Below are 26,278 nucleotides of genomic sequence, written 5' to 3'. Positions count from 1 at the left end.
CCAGGCAGGCGGCCGCACCGCCCTCCCTCAGTGGTTTGCCTGCAGAGCTCGCTTCTCTCCCGGCACATCCGAGGGTCCCGCCCCTACCTCCGAGCCTGGGGGCCCAGGGTAACGGGCTTCCAAGCCAGAGCTGAGAAAACAGCGCAGACACCTTCTCTGCCCCCGGAGTGGGCGGTGTTTTTCCACAGACCCTGGGGAAGAAGAATAATAGGCATCGGGAGATCTCTGTATTGGCTGAGAACCTTCCCCGTCCTGCCAGCGGCAGCTTGGAAGGGGAGCCCCGAGGGGCGAAGGCAGATCCAGAGTGACCCCCATCCTCCCCACCCGCATGTCCCCCCAACGCCACAGGAGACCCTCTCCTTCCCCTCGCGGTCCACCCACTCCTCCTCTCCACTACTTACATATTCCAAGGCAGGAAGCTCATGAATATTTATAGGGGCCTGGCAGTGAGAGAGAGAGAAAAAAAAAAAACACTTGGAATTTATGAACCAAGATCCATCTATAAATAACAGGCCTGTGGCTGATGGGGATTCTTTCCTCACCCACCAATTTCCTTCAAGTTCAGTTCCAACCCCATCCAGGCCTCCCAGAGCTACCCCTCTACACACACGCACGCACGCGTGCACACACGCACGCACACGCTTGGCTCTGGGTGCACAAATGCCCAGCCTCCAGGCCACTGTCACACACACGTACTCACACGGCAAGGACACAGACGCACTTCCGCACCTGCCTGCGGCCTGGCCTACTGCCCCCCTTGCACACACAGACTCTCACGTGCACAGTCTGTCCAAACGTGTCCGGGGCAGCCTCCCGTGTCCACACTCAGGCAGATACAGCCACGCACACACAACGCACAGCCACACACGGTCTCACACACCACAGACACGCCCCCGGGTCCCAGCTCATGCGCCTTCCCAGGACTTCCCGCTGGGCCTTGGTTTCCTCATCTGCGTAAGGGGAACATTTAGTGTCTACCTCATAGGGTGGCCGTGGGGCTTTAAAACAAACCAATACCAAGTACCCGTTGTGTGCAAGGTGCTGTTGTCGGTGCTGGCGACACAGCAATGAACAAAAACAGGCACAGAATCACCCCTGCCTGCCGTTCTGGAGGGAAGAGTGATGATACACAGAACCAGTGCTCAGATGATGTAGCGTGTCGGAAGTCGGTAAGGTAGAGAGGGTTGTGCCGACACATTGGAGTGTTGACTGGGGTGGGAGCCGCCAGGGAAGGGCTCAGGAAACTGTGACATTTAAGTAAAGATTTGGAGGAGGCGGAAGGACATTCCAAGGGAATAGCCAGTCTTAAGACTCGAGATCGAAGAAGGGAGCTTGAGGCGGTGCAGGAACAGGAAGGAGACTCCGTGGCTGGAGCAGAGTGGGGGAGGGGGGGAGAGGGGCATGGAGACAGGGCAGGGAGGGGATGGGTCAGATCCTGTAGGGCCCCATGGGCAGTGGTGAGGATTTGGGCTTTTACCCAGGGGAGGTGGGAGCCATAGAGGGTTCTGAGCAGTGGAAGAATACGGCCTGACTCAGCTGCTCACAGACTCCCTCGGGCTGCTGTGGACCGAGGGTAGCTGCAGGGGCGCCAGGGCAGAGGCGACTGCCCAGGGGAGATGACTGTCGAGATGGGGAGAAGGGACAAGAGAGTAGATTCTGATTGTAAAGCTGTAAGAGAAAGAGGTAATTAAAGCTGTCTCTAAATGAATGCATTCAAGGATTCATTCTTTAATTCCAGAAATGTTTATTGAGCATGAACTAGGTCCCGGGCACTGTTCTAGTTGAGGAACACAGCGATGAACATCCCTGCCCTCGGGGAACTGGTGGTATCACGGGGGAAACACACAAGAAACAAGATAAATTTTAATGTAGGATCAAGGGGTAGTACATCTTACGTGGAATCGCAGCAGAGAGAGCCTTGGAGGGCGATGGCGGCTGCACATGGCGCTTGGCTGTACTGGGCAGGATCCGGGATGCATTTCGAAGCAAGAGCTGCTCTCAGGAGTGGCAGGAGGACTGGGTGTGTGGGTGGAGATGACACAACTTAGTGCCTGGGTGTGAATGTGAGCTTGCAAGGGACACCCATATGAACGCCCTCTTAGGTAGAATGCTCATTGTTTGCCCCCATCTTCGGTTGGGTTCCTGAGAAGCAGAACCTGAGATGGGGATTTGGAGCACATGATGACTTGTGAGTTGAGGGTACTGGAAGCAGGAGCAGGGAGCGGGGTGGGGCGTGGGGGTCAGGTGCCTTCCAGGCTTGGCCTGCTCTGTGGGGGTGGAGGTCTCTCTGGAATGTAAATTGCACCGCAGAGGACTGATCTTTTGGAACACTGTATCAGTTCTGTTTTGGCTGCTTCGGGGGGGGGGGGGGGGGGGGGGGGGGGGGGGGGGGGGGGGGGACGATGCCTCCCATGCTCTCCAGGGTGTGGTGATTCCCAAAAGCCAAGGTCAGGTCTCCAGCAGAGGTCAGAGGCGCTCCCCCGTGATCTCCCACTCAGCACATGCAGGGTAGGAGCGCCCAGCGGGAAGATCTGGGCAGATCTCCCGTCCCCCCAGGCTCCAACCAACAGGGTCACAGGAGCACCGGGCATTTATGCCAATCATAGCACGGATGTCTGACACCAGAACCTGTTCTCAGCTCTCTCGGGATGAAAATCAGGCCAACTTGGCACCAGGGATCCCCTGACACAGATGAGATCCTTTCTGGATTTATTAGCTGCTGGAGACTCAGTGCTCTGCTTCCCAGATTTGCCTGGGAATTGCAGAAGGGAACTGAGAAGAGACGCTGCCCCGAAACAGGTCGGAAGAGCTCATTTACTTCTCCCACGGCCCCATCCAGAGACACCGCTGTTGTACCCACTTGGCCCAGGTGGAAACAGATGCGCAGAGAAGTTAAGTCAGTAGCCCAAGGCCACACAGCTAGAAAGTGGAGGAGCCAGGATTTGAACTCAAGCTTTTAGGCTCTAAGGTTTGTGTGCTTCCAAGCGACACTCAACTGCCTTAGACCCCGTGACTCCTTCAAAACCCAGAGCCCTCGAATCCATCCTGGGAAGGAAGGAGAAGAAGGGAGGTGAGGCTGGGAGAATGGAATAGAGGGTGTGAGCAGAGTGGGGGAGAAGGAGGTCCCATGGAAGGCTCGGAGTATGCAGGAGGCATTTGTTCATCATTCACGCATGTCCTGAGGAGGCCTGCCTCTGTCCAGCATGTGCTGGTACTAGGGCCACACCAAGAAAGTAGACCAGCCCTTCCTTTTGGAAATCGCCGCCCAAGAGGATGCATAGACACCCACCCGGGCAAGAGTCGGTATAAAATAGAACGTTGTGAGAGGGAAGGGGTAGGGAACTATAGAGACACACACAGGAGGGGTCCTGTCTTCAGGGACAGAGAGGCTTCCTGGAGGTGGTGATGTTTGCTCTCAGCCCTGAAGGATGCACAGAGTTTGGAGAGTCTGGGATTGCTTGCTGGAAGGCAGCAGAGTAGAAACACCAGCATCTGTATAGCCCCACAGACCTGGGTTTACAGTTCTAGCTCCACCACTTAATATATAAAGAAGCAGTATTGTAAAACAAAACAAAACAAAACACCATTGTGCAAATATTTGTTGAGCACCTACTATGTGCCAAGTGCTGTCGTAGGCATTGGGGATGTGGTAGTGACCAAGAAAGAAGGTGTTTGTACCTCTATGTTTACGTCCTCGTGAGGAGATACACCAATCAACAAATTATGTAAAGTATGGGGTCTCCATGACAAGTGCCAGGCAGGGAGATGGGGAATGAGAAGAGCTTCTTTAAAGGAGGTAGTCAGGGAATGCTTCCCTGAGGTGGTGACTTTTAAACTTAGCTCCTAACTATGGACAAGAAGGATCCAGCATTATCACTTTTCCATCAGATTTACTGTGGGGCTTGAAATGGGACAGTTGACCTAGTCAAGTGCTCTGTAAGTTTGTAGCTTGGTGGTTAAGACAACTTTAGGGAGAGGCAGCACGGGGCCGTAGTCCTGTGGACTTGTCATTTACCTGGTGCCCCTCAGATCTGTTTCTAGCCCTTCCTTTGTTCTCTGTATTGCAGGGCAGTTAACCCCTGAAAACTACATCTCCCAAGTTCCCTTGCTCACTGGCTTCCTGTTAGGTTCAGCCAATGGGAGGCTGTGGTAGCAGTTGGAGGTGGGAGGAAAGGAGAAGCAGGAGGATTTCTCCCTGTTTCTTTGCTGCAGGCTGTGGTTTGGTCTCCTCCCTGGGTCCAGCTCCCACCTGCCATCCACTCAGGCAGCCACGATTCCTGCTTGGTGGTCCCTGCTCCTGGGCTCTGGAAATACCCCTCCTTCTTTTGCCCTGCTAACCCTGAAGTTTCTTGCGTTTACTATTTTTTTGGATCATTTCGCTTTCCCCACTTACTTCTTCAGCCTTTCCAGCTCCTCTGTATCACACACTTGCCCTATTATATTCCCTCCGTGGAACTATCTAACGTGGCCTGTGCTCCCCCTCTGTTCCACAGCAGCCTCTGCCACTTAACATTTCCTCCCCAGCCTTCAGTTTACAACAGCTTGACCCCACACAGCTGTTGGGAGATGCTAGAGACAATGCTATCAGCTGACCCCACACGGCTCTTACCATGGGTGGTTTGAATCTGTGCGCACAAGCACTCATTTACCTCCACAACAATCCGACGAGGTGGGTGCTACTGTTAGCCCTGTTTTCAGATGGAGAAACCGAGGCACAGTGAGGTTCAGCTCACTTGTCCAGGGTCACATGGCTAGCAGGTGGCACTGGGGGGGGGTTCCCTCACACGCGTATCATGCATGTATAGCGCATGGCACGTAGGCAGTGATCCGCAAGGCTGGTGACAAGTAGAGTCATTCCATGTGGAGCTGGTCTCTGGTTAGCAGCGAGGCTGGAGGTGATGCCGGATGCCACCTGGGATGGACGCCACAATGCATGCTGATTGAAGGCTCTTCTGGGACCGGCCACCTGGCGGAAACAATCTTCAGGCTCCTGCTGGCTCTTGTCCCGGACCTGGAGGAGAAGGGGCAAAGGGCCTCTCTCCGGCAGCTTTGGCTGGGAGCAGCTGCTCAACGCTTAGCTGGGATCGATTTCCCTTCAAGTGGCCCATTCTGGCTAACAAAGGGCTCCGGTGACCCTGGTGGCCGTCACTGCCCCCTCCCCTCTGAGAGGAGGATGTGCTGTTTTCCGTCTTTGGGATTCATTTCTTTGAAAGCCCTGGAAAACTCACAAGGATGGGCCAAATCGGCCTTCCGATGTGTGGATTTCTCGGTCTCTCTGTTTGCGCTGGCCAGTCCACCCCCGTGATGTTCCTGACCAGACCCTTTCCCTCCTCACATATGGTTATGCGATGAACTGTGTCCCCCCCAAACTCTCTCTCCTCTGCCCCCCTGGTCTCCTGTGGCTGTCGTCATTGGCCAGGCTCCACTGAATGCTGGAGGGCAGGGGATTCTGGGAGGTGAGGGCTGGAGAGGTCAGCCTCCCAGAGCACAGAGAGGATGGAGGAGTGGGCCGAGAGGACCTGCAGAGACCAGCAGAACACCCAGCTCGCCTCCTGCCTCCCCTCCTGAGCTCTGGCACCTCATGAAGAACTTTCAAGTGTGCTGTGCATCTTGCTACCAGAGTGGAGCTGACGTGAGGGTGGGGATCTTTGTGTCATTTGCTGCTGTGTCTCCAGTGCCTAAGGCGTGCCCAGCACATAGCAGGTGCTCAGTAAATACGGGTGGGGTGCACAGGTGCTCTCTGCCCTCCGGGTCTCTGCCCACACTGCTCCCTCCGTCTAGAATACCCTCACTCACCCTGTGGAATCCTGCCCATTCATACAGTCCATTTAGCTTTGGCTTCTTCTGGAAGGCTGTCCCTGAACCCTCAAAACCAGGATCCAGAGCCAGCCAGCCAGCCTCTGCTTACAGCACCCTGTACGGCCCCCCGCGTGGCAGGTGCCAAACTGTTTTATAATTGCCCCTTTGCTTCTCTCTAATATATTAGCTCACTTACCCCTCCAGACACCAACATTGTCATCACCCCCCTCCCCTTTGAGAGAGAGACAAACTGAGGCTCAGAGAGGGTAAGTAGCTTGCCCAAGGTAACACAGGGCCAGGATTTAAATGCAGACTATCTGGTCCCCAGATACTGAGCTGCCTTTTTGTGTTCTCTGTCAGCACCTCTTTGCGTATTTTTATTCTATGATCAATTTTATTGCACTCGCCTGTGCATTACATGCCTGGGTTAAGTCATTTGAATATATTAACAACAATCTCAATAATATCACTACTATTCTTTTTTATTTTTTATTTTATTTATTTTGAGAGAGGGCAAGAGCAGGGGAGGGGCAGAGAGAGAGGGAGAGAGAGACCCAAGCAGGCTCTGCACCACCAGCACAGAGCCTGACGAGGGGCTTGAACTCACGAACTGAGAGATCGTGACCTGAGCCAAAACCTAGAGTCGGATGCTTACCTGACTGAGCCCCCCAGGTGCCCACATCGCTGCTCATCTGAACCTCATATTACACTTGCAGAAATGGAGGCTTGGGGTGGTTGAGTCACATGCCCAAGGTCACACAGCAGAGCTAGCACTTAAACTCAGATGACTGGCTTCCGAGTCAGAGCTCTGTGGCTTCTCTTTGGCTGCAGGAATTGAATGCCTTTGCAACTCATTTCTTTGAAACCCCGGAATGTGTGTCAAAGATGCAGTCAAATGACAAAGGGTCTGAACCCCAGATTAACTTGCCGCCTGCCCAGGCGTACACGGAGCCCATGGAACTGGGTTTTCAGGCAGTGCTGGCACCTGGCTGCCCCTGTGAGTTATTAGCTGGCCGGTTGGTCCCTTGTCACCTCCTGGCCACACTCTCCAGCCTTCAAGGTTTCCTCCCTCCAGCCCCCTCCTGGGATCCTCACAGCAAACACCTCCATTTTGTGCAGGGGCGTCCCTGGCTGTGGCATGAAATGCCTCAGCCAGCCACGGAAGATAAATTTCCCCCATGACGACCTTTTCCACGCGCCGACGGATTGATTTCAGAAATCCGTCCCCAGCCAGTATGCCCAGCCCCAGCCCCCGCCGCAGGCGCTGATGGCTGCAAATTTATGCCCCGTCCAGAAATTGAATTCCTGTAAGTCGAGGGAAGTGTCGGAAAAGCTCACCCAGGCTCATTTTTACTTCTGACAAACTTCAGGCAAGAGATTAAACCGCAGCCAGTGTCTTCCAGCCGCAGGGGCTGTGGTGGCAGGGAAATGACCTCGGTGGGGGCATTTTTCTCCCTTCCCCGCTTTCAGCTTCGCCTGCCAGGGCTGAGAAATAAAAAGCAGTCAGACCCTCAGGCTTGCACGGTTAAAGGGAATTCCCACTTCTGCCCAGCTAATGTTAGAAAAGGGGCATGGTCTGTGTACCCAAAGGCAGGCCCCCGGATCCCCATGGCAAATATTGCGCCATTCAGAGGGATGGGAAATAAAGTTGCTAATTCATCTCCATCACCAGCCAGCCTCCTGCACCAGCTCCTGAGGCTGCCTCAGTCTCGGCTACTTTGTGAGGGTTTTTTTGTTTTGGTTTTTTAATGTTTATCCATTTACTTTTGAGAGATAAAGACAGAGCATGAGCTGGGGAGGGACAGAGAGAGGAAGACACAGAATCGGAAGCAGGCTCCAGGCTCTGAGCTGTCAGCATAGAGCCTGATGGGAAGCTCAAACTCACGAACCATGAGATCGTGATCTGAGTCGAAGTTAGCCGTTCAACTAAGCCACCTAGGTGACTCTGTGAGGTTCTAATTAAGCTTTCTGGGTCTGGGACAGAGAGGATATCAAAGTGTGGATGATTCCAGGGCCCCAACCCCCCAGCCTGACCCTGCCAGAGGCCCAAAGGCCAGAAGGGAGAAGTAGAGATCGAGTGACAGATTTGGGAAGGAAGAAAATCATCCTGCTATAAAGATCTCTCTCACTTGCCTTGGAAAAGTGAGACGTCTGATGCAAATGCAGCTGCTTCTCTTTGGTACAAAACCCCCTAAATATTAAAGAAATAGATCCTTGATGTCTACAAAGAAAGGATCAAAAAGGAACCCTTCTGAAAAGAGAAGGGCTTTTATTTCGCTGTGAACTTTTCTAGATCTAGCCTCTGGCAGGGATGCCTGCAGAACACGGGGTGTGGGAGAATAAAGAAATGATTGCCATTCATGTGTTCATTCATTTAGGAAGTGTCTGAAGCAGTTACTGTGTGCCAGGCATTGGGCTGTGCGCCACGAAACCACAGGGAGAAATTAGGACCTGGTTTCTGCCCTTCAAAGTGCAGGGGCGTGTGCAAAGTCCTTGACCACTAGTCCTCAAAACTGGCAAGGCTCTGAGAAACAAGGAAAGACTGAGAAACTAGCATAAGACTGAGGAGATGAAGGATATGTGATAACTAAATACAACATTGGACTCTGGACCAGAAAAAGGACATGAGTAGAAAAACTGGGGAAATCCAATAGAGCCTGTAGTTTAGTTATAGAGGTGCACGGTGTTGTTTTCTTGGTTGTGACAGGTGTGTGTGGGTATGTAAGAGGTTAGCGATGGGGGAAATGGGGTGGCGGGCATGTGGGAACTCTCTGTCCTATCCTCACAACTCTTCTGTAAATCTAAAATTCCAAAATTAAAAAAATTATTAAAAATAAGCCAGCAGGAGACATGGCACCATTCTAGAACATTGCTGGTTCTGTAAATTGATATAAAAGGTCTTACCAACTGGGCACACACTATGTGCCAGGCACTGTGGTTGACTCTTGACATGTACTAACTCTTCATCCTGATGACAACTGTGTGAAGCCTGGCTTTTATAATCACAACATTTGGATGAGAAAGCAGAGAGGTGAAGGAAGGCACAGAAGGGTTAAGCTACTTGCCCCAAGTCACACCGGAAGGGACAGATCAGAATTTGGACTGAAGCAGCCTGTGCTGTAAAACTCTACAGCTTCCTGGATTAACATGTATTAACTGTATGACATGTGTTAACATGTATTACATATATTAGCTGAGCAGCTATTATCATCTTCAGGGTCTGATTAAAGAAATACCTCTTTGAGGGATTTTCGGGATTTTCATATGGGGGATTGTTTACAAAGATCATGCAAGAGACATGAAACTAAACAAGGGATGGAGATGAAACCCGGAGATGAACAACAGCAGTGAGGCTCTATCCCCCAGGACTTGGGGTCGAATAGAAAACATGGTACAAACAGAGCTTAGGAGTGGAACTATTAGTGGAAGCGTAAGGCACAGAGAAGATGTAACTATGGCTGTAACACAGGAGACAGCCAGGAGGAAAATACCCCTGCTTATCCCTTTGTCCCCGCCCTCAGATCATCCATGAATGCCTTTCATTGGCTGCATCTTCCTGGAAGCCAGAGGGCAAGGCAGTGTGGGAAATGTAGTTCCCAATCATACAGAGCAGGGGCAGACATCAAGCTGTTTACGCTTACGAGTGTATGTGTGTGCAGGGGTCAGAGGACAGTTTTGATTTCCATTTTGCGAATGACAGAGGCCAAGTGATCTGCTTAGGAACTCACAAAAACTCAAGTGAGGCTGAGAATTCAGCCAGGCTTGACGGGGTGGGACCAGTGGCACCGGGAACCATGCAGGGTTCATGTGGAGGTGACCTGTCGAAAGCCAGCTCTGGCTTCTCTGGGGAGAGTGGATCAGAGATATAAGTCTTGAGGCCAAGCTTCTATGGAGGGAGAGACTTCTACCCTGAGCTTAGTGGCTAAGAGCAAGGATTTGAGAGTCTGACAGGCCAGCGTCCAGATCCCAGCTTGGATGCTTACAAGCCCTGTGAGTTTGGACAACTGACTTTTCTCTCTGTGCCTCAGTTGTTCCATCTGCAAAATGGAGCTGGTAGTACCTACCTCAGTGCACGAGGGGAGGCTATAAGGACTCCATTTTTGTAAAGCAGCTTAGATGAATGTCTTCATCTGTCCGGGCTGTATAACACAAGTAGTATAGATGGAGGGGCTGGAGCAGACAACAGTTACGCCTCCCAGTTCTGGAGGCTGGGGAGTCCGTCAAGGTGCCGGCAGATTCGGTGTCTGATGGCTCATAGGCAGCATCTTCTCACCGTGTCTCCACATGGTGGGGGGTGAGGGAACCCTCTGGGGTCTCTTATCAGGGCACTGATTTCCCTCCCACAGGGCTCACCTTCAAATACCATCACACTGGGGGTTAGGTTTCAACATCTGAATTCTGGGGAGGCAGAGGGACGGTCAGCCTATAGCAGAGGGCACGCTCCACACGTGTTCAATAACACATGAAACCTCAGAAAGGGTGCTCAGTGCCTGCCCCTCCTTCACCCATCCCACGATCTTAACTCCCACCATCTCAGACCAGACTCTTGATTTCCACCCCCACATCTGCCCCTCCCCCTGCCACCGGCCCCCTTCTCCAGCCTTCTCCATCTCAGTAAATGACACCCCCATCCACCCACCCTCTTGCTCGGCTCCTCCACTTCCCTTCCACCCTCAGCAAATCCTGTGAGCTCCGACTCATCTGTCCCCATTACATCTGCCCTGGGGGACGCTCTCCTCATGGCTCGCCTGGACGACTGTGCAGTGAGCAGCAAGATTAAAGGCCCTGGGGTCATTGAGGATCCGAAAGGAGGCCTGTGAAACTCAGCAGGCTTAGGAGAGAGTTTGTTCTCTCCCTGAAAGCTCTCTTCCATTAGGATGTTCTTGAGGGTTGGGGGAGGGGTGGAAGGGACTTCCACTTTCTCAAAGCACGCTTCTCTGATGACTGGCATGACTTTCGTGTGAGAACTTGCAGCCTTGATGCAAACCTCTGTCCGTAAGTCCTACTTTTAGAGCAGTCTACAGGGATTCATGGGGGTTCCAACATAGTCTGGGCCACCCTTGGCGGGAAGGGTCTGAGTGCATAAATACTTGCACAGCCGAAGCTGTCTTTGAACTTGAGTGGGGGAGTTTAGTCAAACTGAGAGACCTGTGTCTCTTCCTGTGTTTCCCAAGAAAGTCTATGTCATTGATTATTGGCCCACCCTGGCACTATGACGGCCTTGGACGTCCTGGAACGTAAGTCTTGTCTTTGCTGGGGCCCCAGGGGTGCTGGGGGTCTCCTCCCAAGGCTGAGGGGCCGTCAGAGTGTGAGAGGCTGCGCTGTGCTGCCCGCTTGGGAGCCCCTCGGGGCAAGATGGGTTAACTGCATGGAGAGTGGGCGAATGATTGAATGAATGAATGGGCTCACCCTCACTCCCAGCCACAGGCTGTCACCGGCAGAACCCCAGCTGCTTAGGCTGCGGAGACCCAGTTGGCACAGGGGAGCTGATAACGTCTTTAACATCTGTCATGCTTATCACTCAGGGGGGCGCTTGCCCGATACCTCGGGACCTGACAGGAGCAGTCTGCTATTATCTCAAGCTCTCCAAAGGGACGTGGCCCCTGTCACGGCTCAGACGTGGCCGACAGGCATGTCCCTGATTATTCATCCCGGCCCCTCTGCCATCCCAGCAGTCAGAAGCCATGCCCGCTTCTGAGCCTGCCCAGTGCCCCCTCCAGCCCGACATCACAAGGTCCCTGATCCCTCCCTAGGACAGACAGAAAGAAGCCAGTTTGGTGGCAGAAGCGGGAACACACGGTGGCTCTATCAGGAAGTTTGCTTTCTGTCCCACTGGCCAACCACTGTCTGATCATTCAACAAACATTCAGCGTGCCAGGCCCGGGCGATGCGGTCGATGAGCACAGCAGACAGAATTCCCCACCCCGGTGCCGGTTCGGAGGCAGGCTTTGGGCCAGTGGTCACACCCGGGAGGTCCTCATGGCCACGGCGCGCAGGCCTCGAGGGAGGACCGGAAGGTGCGACGTGGAGGTGTCGCCTGTGGGGCCGGGTGGGCTGCGTCTGAAGCCCAGGGCTACGCAGGGGACCGGGAAGCTCCCGGTCTGCACCCTCTGCCCAGTCCCTTCCCCTTATCGAAGGCAGAGAACGACAGTGCGGCCAGACTTTGTCGTCCTTAGACCATGTCTGACATAGAGTAAGAAGCGGACATGTTAGGGAAAGCCAGCACAGGATGTCTTGAGAGGGGGGTGACGTGGGGCAGGGACAGCGAGACGACTTCTGGAAGAGACCTCTAGGCGAGAGCCCCAGGGACGCGAAGAGCTGGCGCGGCTGTGAGACGAGGCAAGAGTGTTCACGGCAGAGGGTCCCGCCAGTGCGAGGGCCTGGAGCGGGAAAAGCAGGGTGTTCCAGGGAGAGGGGGCCTGGGCCAGAGACAAGGGCCGTGTCACCTTGTTGATTGCCGGCGAGGAGGAGACAGGACTCCCCTTCTACAAATCATGTCCGAGAGATGCTCTGGGCCAGGGGGCCGACTGAGCCACATGGGGACGGGGACGGGGCTGCCCGTCTTCCGTGGGGCTCACGCTCTCCAGCACTGGCCTTTCTGAACACGTCATCATCCCGCAGCCTCAGCCCAGCTCCTCGGGGCTCTCCTTAGTTCCGCCAGATCATCTCGGTTCAGTGCCTGCCTCAAGGTCAGACCATTTTGACTTCAGGAAGGTAGTGAGCTGAAGTCGTGAGGGTAATAATAATAAATGCAAACACATGGCGCTTACTGCATGCTGACGACTGTTACAATTGCTCGCCCATATACCATTGATTCATTCATGCTTCCCACCAGCCCTATGAGGCAGGGACAGCTATTGTGCCCATTTTTCAGATGAGGAAACAGAGGCTGTGTATTTAACAGAGATTAAATGACGTGCCCGGGCCAGGCCAAGTCAGGACATAAACTCGGGCAGCCTGACCCCCCCGGACTCTGGCTCTACTCTAATCTGAGTAGGAGTAAGAAACAGCGAAAGGAAATGAGTTGTTTCTGGATAAGCTTTCTTTTTTTTTAAGGTTTTGTATTTTTTAAGTAATCACTACACCCAGCATGGGGTTTGAATTCACAATCCCGAGATCAAAAGTTGCGTGCTCCCTGGCGCCGCTGTCCCAAGTTCTTTTTTTTTCAAGCTGGAAAGATATACAATGTTATATTAGTTTCAGGTGTATCACAAAGTGCTTGGATAATTCCGTACATTATGCAATGCTTACCCCGAGAGGTGTCGTCCCCGTCTGTCCCCACACACGTTGTTACGAATTATTGACTACACTTCCTAGGCTGTACTTTTCATCCCTGTGACTTATCTTAAAACGGAAGGTGTGTGCCTCTTAATCCCCTTCACCTGTTTTGTGCATCCCCCTCTCCCGCCCCCCGTCCCCAGTGTTGTCGGGAGAGACGCTGGGACCATCTCAGGGACTCCTTTTTGGGAGGCTCGTGGGAGAGAGCCTTGCCTGTTCTCGGTGCCGAAAATAGTTGAGCCCACTCCTAAGCATCTGGCGCGCCTTTGTTTCAGGACACTGGGAACTGCATAAATGACCAGCTTTCCCTTTTCGAGCTGGCTGCTAAGGAACTGGGAGCCAAATTTATGGCCTGACCATATGCTGGCTGTTCGGGTTTTAAAGGGATGAGTTTTTCTTAGCCTAATTTCTGGCTCTATGTCCCCACTTTTCTGTTTCTTGCTCGTCTCCCTTGGAAAAAAAAAAGGGGGGGGAGGAGAGGGGGTTGAAAAACCTTTCCAAGACGAACACGTGGAAGAAACTTAGGAGATGAGATCAATCTGAAGATGCCACTAAAACCCCGCATGTCTCTTGTTGTCACGGCTGCATACTAGTCCCTCCTGTGCATACCCCTTAGGTTGGAAATCAAGCCCCCTGCCATCAAAGTGCTGCAGAGAGAACATTCCAGGTGTCCAGTCTGAAACAGCGCTTCATGAGCATCCTTGCAGCCATCATGGGCTTGTCCACACGGTTTTTCTGGGCCGAATCCTCGGACTCGGATTGGCTGGGTTAAAAACACAAGCAGAAACCTTGAGCTTTTGCTCCGGATTGGCAGACTGCCCTCCAGAAAGATCTGATTCCTACTCTCCTGCCTAATTGGAGGTATCGCGTGGCGGTTTCCATACCCTTGTAAACCACTTGGAGTCCTCTCTGGAACAAGGCAGGGTACAAATAGATACATAAGCCCCAAGCCACTTCTGCCTCCGGATTAAATTACCCGGCCTCAAATGCAATAATAACCTTGTCTTATTAAGAGGAAGCCGCTAGCTCTCTTCCTGTGGGCTAAACGCCAGACTGCTGGCCCCGGGTCCTGGACGCAAGCCCTCTGCCCCTGGAAGAACTAGGAATTGTTTTTGTTTTTGCTTTTGTGTTTTTAAATGCTTTATTTATTTTTGATACAGAGAGAGAAAGAGCCTGAGAGGGGGAGGGGCAGAGAGAGAGGAGACACAGAATCGGAAGCAGGCTCCAGGCTCTGAGTGGTTGGCACAGAGCCCGACGCGGGGCTCGAACCCATGAGCCGAGATCATGACCTGAGCCGAAGCCGGAGGCTTAACCGACGGAGCCACCCAGGTGTCCCCAGGAATTGTTTCTGAACCGAGACATGGGTGGCAGAGCCGTGGGCCTTGACGGTGATCCCGGGTGTGGCCGCGAGAGAAATTTTTCCTGCGTGTCAGTCCCGGGCCCATCAAGGGGCACCGCCGCTCTAATTGGGGCGGCATCCTCGGCGAAAGTATCTGAAACAAATCCCAGCCAGAAGAGCCAATTTGAGAAACAGCTACTTGAGGCCATAGCGTACCCACGTCGAGCCCATTAGCAGGAATATTAAACTCAGGACCAGCAGCTCGGCCAAGAAGGCAGCCGGCTTCTCCGGTACATTTGCCACAGCGGAGTGAGGCAGGCCGCCTGACTGGAGGCCGTCTCTGTACCTGGAAGGTTCCCGGTGTCACACCTGCTGTTGTAAGCGTTTTTGTCAGGCCTTCCCTACCCCTGCGACTGTGCCCTCCGAGAGTTCATGACCGAGGTTCCCAGCTAACCCCAGTCTGAGAGAGCTGGCATTTGGACTCCCAAACAGTGAGCCTTCCAGGACATTCCTGTGGCTCCCAGGGACGTGAACTTGACTGCGTATTTGAACTTGAACCCGCCAGGCGAAACTCCCGGATCTCTGCCGCGCTGAGATTTGGCAGCCGAGCCCCAGGCATTTAATTACACTGCTGCAGAGAACACTTCAGCGAGGTGCGTCCAGCGCAGACAATTATTTTAGGAGAGCCGTGGAGGCCTTCTCTCCTTGCCACTTAAATCTTGCTTCTCTTTTACAATTCAATATTTCATATGTTGAGAGAAAATGCCTTGTTTGCTTCAAAGGACGCACTAGGCATTGTAGAAAGGAGATGTTAATTATGCTGCACCGGCTGCTTTGTCTCTGCACAAATGAGAATCTTCCGGGGGGTGGGGTGGCGTCCACATTGCTTGCGGATCAGAGCCAGGGTAGCATGGATGGGGGTGCGCAGACTCAAGTTCGTTCTTTCTTCTCTTTTCTTTCTTTTTTTGTCTTTTGTTTTTTTGTCATGAGAGGAAACAAGGCTAGTTTCACGGTCTCCTGGAACCAAGGGGAAGGCGTTCTTGGACCACCCTTCTTGTCTCGGGCTGCCCTTCTGGTCCGAGCAGAAGCAGAGCTGGAGGGAGGAGGCAGCGGTAGGGGAAGTGAGCCGGGAAGGGAAGGCCTCCCGTGCAGGGGGAGCTGAGGAACAGGGTGGCCCCGGGGGCACTGGGCATGCAGCATTAACCTCAGGGTTCTCCTATGGGAGAGGCAAGAGGATACTGGTATCTCTCACTCCTGTGTGGCCTCGCTGGGGACTGCTGGTTGGGAGGGGCCTCTGTGGCCATGACCTACAGAGGAGGTGGGGACTCCGGTGTTTCTGGGTAGGCACCGTGCAAGGAAGCGGGTGACTTCACTGCTCCATGGAGGAGGCGTGGACTCTTAAAAAGGGGGGATCCCCCCCCCAGGGGCGCCTGGGTGGCTCATTTGGGTGGCTAAGCACCGGACTTCGGCTCAGGTCATGATCTTGCGGTCCGTGAGTTCAAGCCCCGCGTCGGACTGCACCGACGGACGGCTCAGAGCCTGGAGCCTGCCTCAGATTTTGTCTCCCTGTCTCTCTGCTCTTCCTTGTTTGCACTCTGTCTCTCTCTCTTTCTCTCAACAATAAATAAACATTAAAAAAAAGGGAGATTCCCCCAACTTCAAAAAGGGTGTAGATAAATAAAGCACAAAGAATGACTAATTACAATCATTTCAGATGGCGTTTATGAGTGGTTTATTTTTCTTATAAATTAGTGAAGGAGTCAGGCTCATCTGTTCAGTTATATCTCTCGCTCCCTTTACAATAAGCGTTAAAACAGAGACTGCGCTGAGTGGGGGAAGAAAAGGTGGGCTAATGGCTGTGTCTCCAAGACAGCTCGTAACTCACGGCCGGGCTCATCTCCGCCCCGGCTCAAGGGAGCAGCTTCTGTGGGGCGATCCGTTAACAGCCGTCCAAATACACAGCGATGGCTGGGCTTTGTTTCTCTGAAAACCAGAGAAACCAGAGAAAACCTGGGTTTTGTCGCGACTTTTTCTGGGCGTGTAGGAACACATCCGGGAAGGACCAGAGTCTTCCACAGCCCACCTCTGTGGCCACCACTCTTCCTGGTTCGCCTGGACCTACGCAGTCTCCTCTGCCCTGGTCTTCTGCCCCTGCCCCAAGTCTGTCCCCCCCCCCCCCCACACACAACCACCTGTGCCTGTGAGCACCGGAGTCAGGTGACATCCCTCTGGGGCTCCCACCTCACTCAGAGGAAAAACCAAAGTCTCCCCTACAACCCACAGGTCCTGAACATGCCGTCCTGTCCCCGCCCTGCCCTGACGCCCCCCCCACCCCACACTCATCGCCTTTCACCCTCTGCTTTAGCCTCGTGCCCTTTTCCATGTGCCCTGAACATACCAGGCATGGTCGTGCCTCAGGACCTTTGCACGTATTCTTATCTCTGCCTGGCACATCCTTCCTGAGATGTCTGCATGGCTCGCCCCTCACCGCCTTCAGGTCTTGACTTAAATGACACGTTGTTAGAGGCCACCCTCAAGTCGCAGCCCCCGTCATTCCTTCCCTCTGTCATTTCTCTCTATGGCACGCATCAACCTTTGAATAGTTGGCATTTACTTGTCTATTTCTGTCTTTGTCTAAGAGCTTTTGTGTTTGGGCATTTTATTGACGGCTGTGTTTTCGATATCCAGAATACAGCCTGACACACAGTAGGAGTTTAACAAATATTTGTCGAACAAGGGAGACCCCATTGCCCTGATCAAAACAAAAAGATCGGGGCTCGTGACTGAGTTTGGCATGTTCTGGGGAAGCTCGAGGGGGCCTGATCTGGGGGGCACCACGTTCCATCCAGTGATCTCTCCGTGCTTTTTGAACAATGTTGCTCAAATCCCTCCAGATACTGATTTGAATTTGTGGTGTCAAAAGTGTCTCCTGTCCTTTCACGCCCCCCTGGCTCACTCATCATTGTACTTCAACTTGAATGTCCCTTCTCTGAGGTACCTCCTGGGACATCCCCAGCCTGGAGAAGACCCCCTGCTACTCCCTACACTTTCTTTGGAGCATTTACTGCAGCAAATAGTTCCAGAAGTATCAGTGAATTTTTCAAGTTTAATGCCTGTCTCTTCCATCCACGGACAGTGGCCAGATATGTTTTCTTTACCCCTCTCTTCCTAGCCCTATCCCAGACCCTATGCCAGGCACAGAATAGGTACTCACTAGATATTTTCTAACAAGTATAAAAAAATTTGGAGTTCCCTGAGGCACATTAGCATTTCAAAGGCACTGATAAGTCCTGTACCAAAGGAACACGTTTCACGTAGCAGTGCACAAATTTATTTGATCCCTGAGCATGCCTGGAAAGATCGCCAGTGTTCTGAAGGAGCATGGCTCAGGAAGCACAGCCATGACTGACCACTGAACTATCTGAGCATCATAAGCTGACCTGAAGTTTAATTTAGGAGTCTGAAGTGATGCCTTCCTTTCAAGGGCCTGGAAGTATCTATGAGGATTTTTCATCCTTTCACCATTACCTTATCTGCGCTTCTCAGGAGCAGGGGTGGAGGGTGGGGGTGTCCGGAGTCCATGTGTCACAGTGGGCTGCAAAAGCAGAGAGGGAGGTCCAGGTGTGGGGATCAGTACAAGTGTGACCATCACGGATGCAGCGCTGTGTACTCGAACAGGTGTGTGAGAGTGAGTTCCTGTCTGGTGGAAGGGCTCGAATCCCACAACTCCTTGCCGTGTTCCTGAACTCAGTCTCATCATCTGGGAAATGGGTTTCCTTGAGGAGGGGTTGAGACCACAGGCACCAGGCACTCAGCACATGGTCCAGCCCATTCCAGGGCACCTGTCATTTCCCTGCATGCCCTCTCTCCCCCCAGCATGGGCAGGGGCAGCCCCCTACTGGGTTCCCCCTCTCTGACCCCCCCCCCCCCCCCGCCGACCTCCCTGCAGACCCTCTTCCAGAGCCCCGAGGAAGGCTGGCAGTTGTACACCTCGGCCCAGGCCCCTGACGGCAAATGCATCTGCACGGCCGTGATCCCCGCGCAGAGCGCCTGCTCCCGCGACGGCCGGAGCCGGGAGCTGCGGCAGCTGATGGAGAAGGTAAGAACGGACCGCGGAGATCTCTCAGGTCCCACCCTGCCCTCGGCCCCCCGTCCGGGTCAGCCGGGGCCAGATCCAGCCTTCCAGACCGTTCAGAGCTGGTGGGCCACCCGGCTCCCCTCCAGGTGGACATTTTCTTTGGAGGGGAAGCTGCGCGTTGTGTGGGGAGGCGGCATCTGAGTCACCAGACTCACCTGCTAAAAAAGTGTCTTGTGTGTCCTTTGGGGATGGGTCTCACCCTGAGGCTTGTATAAGATTCCGTCCCTTTCTGATTATGGCCGATATAAAACAGTCCCTATTCAAAACATCCCCGAGGACGCTCTGATGGCCTTTGTAGACTGATCGCTGCCCTCGAGTCTCCCCAGCTGACCTGCTCATCAGTCAGCTCTGATGTCCGTGTGGAAAGGGACCGCTACCTCCCATCATCAACCTATAGACGAGGAGGCTGAGTGTTTGGTAGAGAACAGAAGAGACCCTGCTCAGCACTGGAGTCTCCCAGCCATTAACCCTGCAGGATCCCGGCCCCGCCCACAACACCGGAACTGTCTTCCCCACCAGTTTGGGACATCCATGTGGTGTCCCCTGATCGTTGACAATGGCTATGAAAATGTGTTGTGGCACCAGGGTGGGCATCAGGCTGTTGGGTCTCTGAGGCCTTCCGAGGGTCATGTGGGCAAGGCGTTCAGGAATATCCGCGTGTTTCAACAAGCACCCGGTGCTGTCTCTGAGTCCACCTTCACCAGGTAGAAGCGGGAGCCAGGGCTGGGTGAGGGGAGGGGAGGGCAAGGGAACCCAGTGACTCATGTAGCTGAAAAGTACTTGCTGAGCATCTAGTGTAGGCCAGTGCTGGGCACTGGTGTTCTAGCTGTGGACAAGCTAGACACGGGGTCTGCCTGTGAGGACCCCCCCTGAAGGAGGCAGCAGCCTGGAGCTTAGAGTCTGGAGAGGAAAGGGGGCTGCTGGTCACAGGGGATGAATGTGCAGAGGAGGGTGACTGCAGGGGAGGGTGACCCCCGTAGTCCTTTTGCAGAGCTCCCTCTGGCTGCTGTGTGAAGAATTGACTGCCCGGGGCCCAGAGTGCAAGCAGGGAGACCGGGAAGACAAGGCGGGGAGAGAGGGGGAGAGAGGTGGGAGGTGGCAGTGGCCGGACCAGGAGGGAGTGGACGGATGGCCTGGGCGTGTCATTGGGAGGCTGCCGGTAAGGTCGGGGGAGAAGGCTGGTTGGGTATTTGGCCTCTGGCTCCATCAGGCCTCGTCTGTGGCATCTCAGGGGGTGGGGAGAGCAGGAGTTGGGCTCGCCCTCACCCTCCCACGCTCCTAGGTCCAGAACGTCTCCCAGTCCATGGAGGTCCTTGAGCTGCGGACGTACCGTGACCTCCAGTATGTGCGCAGCATGGAGACCCTCATGCGAAGCCTGGACGCACGACTCCGGGCGGCCGACGGGTCCCTGTCAGCCAAGAGCTTCCAGGTGGGTTCTTCTGGGCCAGGTCAGCGGCTAAGGAAATAACTGGATCAGCACCCATTACTTCTGGGAGGGGGTCATGTCTGGGGAGGACCACGGGCAGGCGGGGATCTAGGGTCAGGTCAGGGGCCAGGTGTGCATCAAAGACAAGGGGTGAAGGGGCACCTGGGTGGCTCAGTCGGTTAAGTGTCCGACTCTTGACCTTGGCTCAGGTCATGATCTCATGTTTTGTGAGTTCGAGCCCTGCACTGGGCTCTGTGCTGATGGCCTGGAACCTTCTTGGGATTCTCTCTCTGCCTCTCTCTCTGCAGCACCCCTGCTTGTGAGCATGCTTTCTCTCAAAATAAATAAATACTAAAAAAAAAAGATAAGGAGGGAAGTTATGGGTGAAGGGTTGGGGTCAGGCCTGGGTCAAGGGTCAGGGGCCAGGATCCGTGAGGGTTCCGTGTTGGCGGGCAGGAGCTGAAGGACAGGATGTCGGAGCTGCTGCCCCTGAGCTCCGTGCTGGAGCAGTACAAGGCGGACACGCAGACCATCGTGCGCCTGCGGGAAGAAGTGCGGAATCTCTCCGGCAGCCTTGCGGCCATCCAGGAGGAGATGGGCGCCTACGGGTACGAGGACCTGCAGCAGCGGGTGATGGCCCTGGAGGCCCGGCTCCACGCCTGCGCCCAGAAGCTGGGTATGCCTTGACCCTTGACTTTGACCCCTGACCTCCACGCCCAACCCTAAAGCCACCCGTGTGCCCAGACCTGGTTTTGACCCCTGACTTCTAAACTTTGACCTTTGGCTTCCCTACCCAAGGCCCAAAGTAGACCTAGGAAACTGGAAATGGCCCTGACCCTTGACTTGCAGTCTCTTGCCCTCAACCTGACTCCATCTTGGGGCCAGATTTCCGGATCCTCCCTCACGCCTGGTCCCAGCTCTTCCTGGTTTGATCGTCCTGCACCAGCCTTGCCCTGCCTCCCTTGGGCTCTTGCCATTCTCCACCCTCATTTGCCCTGTTCCTGCCTCCCAGGCTGTGGGAAGCTGACTGGTGTCAGTAACCCTATCACCATTCGGGCCATGGGATCCCGCTTCGGCTCCTGGATGACGGACACAATGGCCCCCAGTGCGGACAGCCGGGTGAGTGACTGCGCCCACCCCAGGGGTCAGGCCTGAGGGAGACAGCCTGTGGTCGCCCACGGGTGCCCAGCAATTCCACACCAATGCCTCTCTTGTAGCCTGAAGTGTCCTAAGATCTCCAGGGCCCTTGACCTTCCCCTTGACTGTCTACGTAACCACCAGGTGACCAAGGGCCTTCCAGCCCTGAAAATCGCCAGGTCTGCTGACCTTTGCCAGTGGCCTCCATGGTCACAACAGCCCATCATGTCTGACCCACCGGAACTATCCACTAACTGACCAGTGACTATCCTAGTGACTGATATTGGTCATGAGGTGGCCACTAAGTGTCACGGATTAGAGGTAGTGAACAGCTACTGCCTCACTGTGATCCCTGGTCTCCCGGGGATTATGGCCATCCAACCGAGGGGTTAGGAGCTTGGGTTGGGGAATCAGACATGGCTTTGCATCTCACTGCCACCAATTCTTAGCTAGAGAACCTTGGGCAGGTTCCTTAATGTCTTTGAGCCTCGATTTCCTTATCTTCAAAATGGTCGTGATAGTGTTGGCATTAAGGTCTTTAACGTGCTTAGTAGCCCAACAATCGGCACAAGGGAAAACACCACCCATGCACGCTGACGTGGCAGAGGAAATGCTACAGACAGGCTGGGTCCCCTCAGCCGGTGAATGCAAGGGACCTCATCACCCAGGGGCTGTCCTGAAATCACTAAACCTCCCGTCTCCAATGACCGGTGAATTCCTGGGCCCCTCGAGTCACCAGAGACTACAGTTCCCCCTGATCCTTAGGTAGCAAACACCGTCCACTTAGTGTCTGTTTTAAGGCCCATGGTGACTGCTGACCAAATGATCCCCTTACTGGGGCTCTGATGGGTCATGAAGGGTCACGGGACATCCCATGGCTGACTGATGACCACTGTGGTGACTGCTGATCCCTAATGGCGGTGGGTGGGTCTCGTGCGGTGCTGGGGCCTGTGGGTGGCTGGCGGGGGTTCCGCAGCGACCAGCAGCTCTCTCGTAGGTCTGGTACATGGACGGCTACTACAAGGGCCGGCGGGTCCTGGAGTTCCGCACGCTGGGCGACTTCATCAAAGGCCAGAACTTTATCCAGCACCTGCTGCCCCAGCCGTGGGCCGGCACAGGCCACGTGGTGTACAACGGCTCCCTCTTCTACAACAAGTACCAGAGCAACGTGGTGGTCAAGTACCACTTCCGCTCGCGCTCCGTGCTGGTGCAGAGGAGCCTCCCGGGGGCCGGCTACAACAACACCTTCCCCTACTCCTGGGGCGGCTTCTCGGACATGGACTTCATGGTGGACGAGAGCGGGCTCTGGGCCGTCTACACCACCAACCAGAACGCGGGCAACATCGTGGTCAGCCGGCTGGACCCGCACACCCTCGAGGTGGTGCGGTCCTGGGACACCGGCTACCCCAAGCGCAGCGCCGGCGAGGCCTTCATGATCTGTGGCGTGCTCTACGTGACCAACTCCCACCTGGCTGGGGCCAAGGTCTACTTCGCCTACTTCACCAACACGTCCAGTTACGAGTACACGGACGTGCCTTTCCACAACCAGTACTCCCACATCTCCATGCTGGATTACAACCCCCGGGAGCGGGCCCTCTACACCTGGAACAACGGCCACCAGGTGCTCTACAATGTCACCCTCTTCCACGTCATCAGCACCGCCGGGGACCCTTAGGGGCCGCGTGGCTCAGGCTGCCACACGAGGGCTGGGCCATGTCCCTTACTCTTTGTCTCCGTCCTGCCCTCGCTCTCCCCCCTCCTGTACGGTTTTTTTCTCTCCCTCCCTCTTGGCCGGGGTTTCATTCTCTGCCTCTCTGTTCCTATGAGTGCATTCTCTCTCTGTGTGTGTGCCTTTTCTCCTTTGTTGGTCTGGAACTTTCATCCCTGACTCTTTCTGCCTTTTTATTAATGTCCCCTCTGTTTCTTTCTTTTCATTGATCCCCCGACTCTCCGGTTCTTTCCCTGTCTGCCTCTCTCTCTCTCTCCCCTCCTTCCCCTCCCTCCTTGCTTCCCACCCATTCTGCATCCCCTCACTCCACGCCCCTGCCTCCCCCTCCCCCCAAGGAGTTGAGTGCATGGATCGGTTTCTTTTTTATTTACGCTCGTTCTTTCCGCGTTGCTGGAATAAACGGGACCTTTGACATTTGATGCTCTGTTGCTCTGTATGTGTCCAGACGGGGCCTCCCGGGTAGAGGCTCAGCCCGGGCGTGGAGGCCCGCCCCCTGTGTCCCATGCCTCAGGTGTATAAACCAGGACAGGTGAGCCCAGCCTGGGGGTGCGGCAGGCGGGGGGCAGGAGGCATGGTCAGGTGAGTCCTTTAGAAAGATGGGTGAAGAGACCCGATCCAAAGTCGCTTTGTTCAAAAACAATTTGTTTAAAAGCAGTTTGATCCAAACAACCAAGACTTCTATCATAGCAATGAAAACAGGCCTCAAATGAATATTCTCCATCGCTGGTTTTGCATCACTGAGCCATCTGGCAACTTTTTAAGTGTGTGTGTGTGTGTGTGTGTGTGTGAACAATTTGGCTGCTTTTAAGAATCTGGGTATGAGAGAGCGGGACAAAGCAATATTTTTCCCTTCCCCTTTTTGCTTTGTGAATTCAAAATCATTTTACATGAGTTGCACCTGTTCTAAGCTCACTAAAAAAAGGTAGAAACAGCCTGAAGGTGTGTTGGGGACCATCAGCCAAACACGCCCCCACCCCCCACCTGGAGCCCATTTACCTGGATGGGTTGAGTAGAGACGGGCCCAGCGCTCCTGGAGGAAAGGATGGGGGGGTGGGAAAGCTGGGGAGTATGGGAGGCAGGAAGGAGCATGAGCGAGAGTCGGGAAGAGGTCGGAGAAGCAGAGACCAACTCCTCGGGAGCCTAGGAGATGTGACTGAGCCGGGGACGTGCACAGAAGGGGACAGCAAGGTGAGGGCTTTGTTTTAGCCAGATTCCTGGTGGCCGAGGTGAGACCGACTGCAGGGGAGGGAAGGGTCACCTCCGGGGATGGGGGCGGTCGGGAACGGGCTGTGCTGACCTATGTTCGCCCCGTCACACGGCCCCCCACTGGAGCCGGGGTGGAATGTTACGCAGAGCCCCCACAGGCCCAGATCCCACCCCACTGAGACCACAGGGGAGGCGAGACCCGCTCTTCTGGGAGCTACCCCCTGCCCGCATCTCTAATTAATGACCTCTCTGATTAAATCATCTCCGCTCCGCGCTGCCATCTCCGGGAAGTCGGGACACCGGGCCGCGCCGCAAATGAAACCAATGAATAATAAATGGGACTGCCTAATGCACTCATTTAAAACCAATTTTTAAAGAAATCTTCAAGAAAAGCAATTAATTTCCATTTAAATTGACAAGTTTGACATTGAAAAAGAACGGATTCCCAGATAAGCCCATTGAGAGGCACTTCATACCTGCTTAAAGAAAAAAAAACGGCACAGGGCCGGGACACTTTGGTCCCCTGAGTCCCCCCATCCCCGCCAGCCAGTTACTTGGAGGCAAATCCCCCAGACAGAACGCGGTGCGGGTGGGGAGCAGTTCACCGGTCCCTCCAACTCCCAAACTAAGGTTGGGGCCTGGGGGCTGCTGAGTGCAGGCACGCGCAGACCTGGAGCCGGGCACAGAGCAGCCGGCTGGCAGTGGGCGTTTCTGTCCCGTCAGCAGGCCTGCCCCCCAGTGATGCCCAGAGCACCTGGCGTCCTCAGCGCCCTCTCCCTCTCTCACTCGCGGAGGTGGGCCCAGCGCTCCTGACACTTTGGGTTTGTGGCTTTTGTTCCAACCAAGGAAAGGCAGGAGTAGACAGGACAGGCCAGGAGCCGCGGGTGCTTAGGTGGCCTGCTGCTAACCCTGGCTTCCCCCCTCGCGGACATGCGCCTGGCCACGGTGGCCACAGAAGCCTGAGAAGAGTGGGAACCGCCCCCGTCCCCAGGGCATGTGGGGCGGGGGAAATGCCCCCCCCAAAGGGCCAGGAGGGAAGACTGCACCTTCCTCACCAGAAGGTCTGGGCTTTAGGGTCCTACCTCCAGGCGGGAGGCAGGGGTGGGAACGTGGAGCAGATGAGGGAAGCCACAGCCTGGCGCTCAGTGGACTCGCAGGCATGTTGATCCAGCAGCCATATTCTTTTGTGTTTGTGTTTTGGCCGCTGCACAGCCAGACAAAGGGAGGAGGAGGTCCGCGGAGGGGAGTGGTTGAACCCGGTCAGGGGGCTCCCATGGTCACCCAGGACGTTATGCTTAGGGATAAGTATGGTCACACGGCCACACATGCTTGTGCCCGAGCACATACACGCATGCACACAGATGCCCCAAGTGACAGAGACCAGTTCCCTGCCAACCCCACCCAAGAAAACACATCACACTCCCCAGTGGTGTGTTAGCCTCCCCCCCCCCGCCCCCCTCCCTCCCTCCCCAGAGACTCCACTGTCTCAGCAGGCGGGTGACCCGCTCTGGACGCCACAGACTTGTCGGTGCAAACTGCAGGGGGGGGGGCCCGCAGGCGATGGTGGATCCTGCCTGGAGGTGTGGAGGTGCAGCCAGCCTGCAGGCTCCCCCCACCCACAGCCTGCGGGAGCAGAGAGGAAACCCATTAAACCTTCCTAATGACACTGTGGCAGGCAGGGAACAGAGAGCGATTGCTCCAGAAACCAGCCAGATGGGCCTCGGACCAGGTGACTGTTTATGAGACACAGTCGGGGCCCTCCCTTGGGGTCAGCGGGGATGGGCAGGCCTTTAATTTGCTCAGGTCCCCAAGCCCTGCCAGCCTGCCACCCCTCCCCATCCTGACTGGTTCCCATTAAGTGAGGCAGGCGGAGTGGGCGAAACCCACAAACCCCCTAATTTAACTGGGCCCCCAGCCCAGGCCCTGCCCGGCATGGGGGTAGCTGTGAGGTGGTGGAAAGCAGGTGGGCCACACCCGCAGGCCACCGGGCAGGTGTGTCCAGCTGATCTGCCACAAGGATCCGTTCTGCACCCCTTCCCCGTGGCCCAGAACAGGGACGCCAGGCGGGATGCCCACTCTCAGAGGTGCCTTAGCAGTAGCCCCTCTCCCCTCCTGGCTGGTGCCATGTTGCCAAGGTAACAGCATCTCAGGGAGGAGGCAGGACCCAGGAACAACCTGCCAAAGCATCTGTGCTAACAGGGAAGCAGGCATCAGGGTGCTGGGTGT

General features: G+C 54.9%; 1 protein-coding gene across 1 annotated transcript in view; it reads left to right on the top strand.

The window, feature by feature from the left end:
* OLFM2 (olfactomedin 2) overlaps positions 1-23,265 on the top strand; it is a 59,375-nt gene extending 36,110 nt beyond the window's left edge. The window contains exons 2-6 of the mRNA XM_029918857.1: positions 18,366-18,515; positions 19,837-19,983; positions 20,437-20,656; positions 20,993-21,099; positions 22,115-23,265. Of these exons, the coding sequence (XP_029774717.1) occupies positions 18,366-18,515; positions 19,837-19,983; positions 20,437-20,656; positions 20,993-21,099; positions 22,115-22,792 (1,302 nt within the window). The 3' untranslated portion in view covers positions 22,793-23,265. The remainder of the gene's footprint in view (positions 1-18,365; positions 18,516-19,836; positions 19,984-20,436; positions 20,657-20,992; positions 21,100-22,114) is intronic.
* Positions 23,266-26,278: the final 3,013 nt, after the last annotated feature.

Source organism: Suricata suricatta, chromosome 12 (genome assembly GCF_006229205.1).
Source record: "Suricata suricatta isolate VVHF042 chromosome 12, meerkat_22Aug2017_6uvM2_HiC, whole genome shotgun sequence".
Taxonomy (NCBI): domain Eukaryota; kingdom Metazoa; phylum Chordata; class Mammalia; order Carnivora; family Herpestidae; genus Suricata; species Suricata suricatta.
Note: the sequence above shows the minus strand (reverse complement) of the source record. Positions and strands in the feature narration are given on the sequence as shown.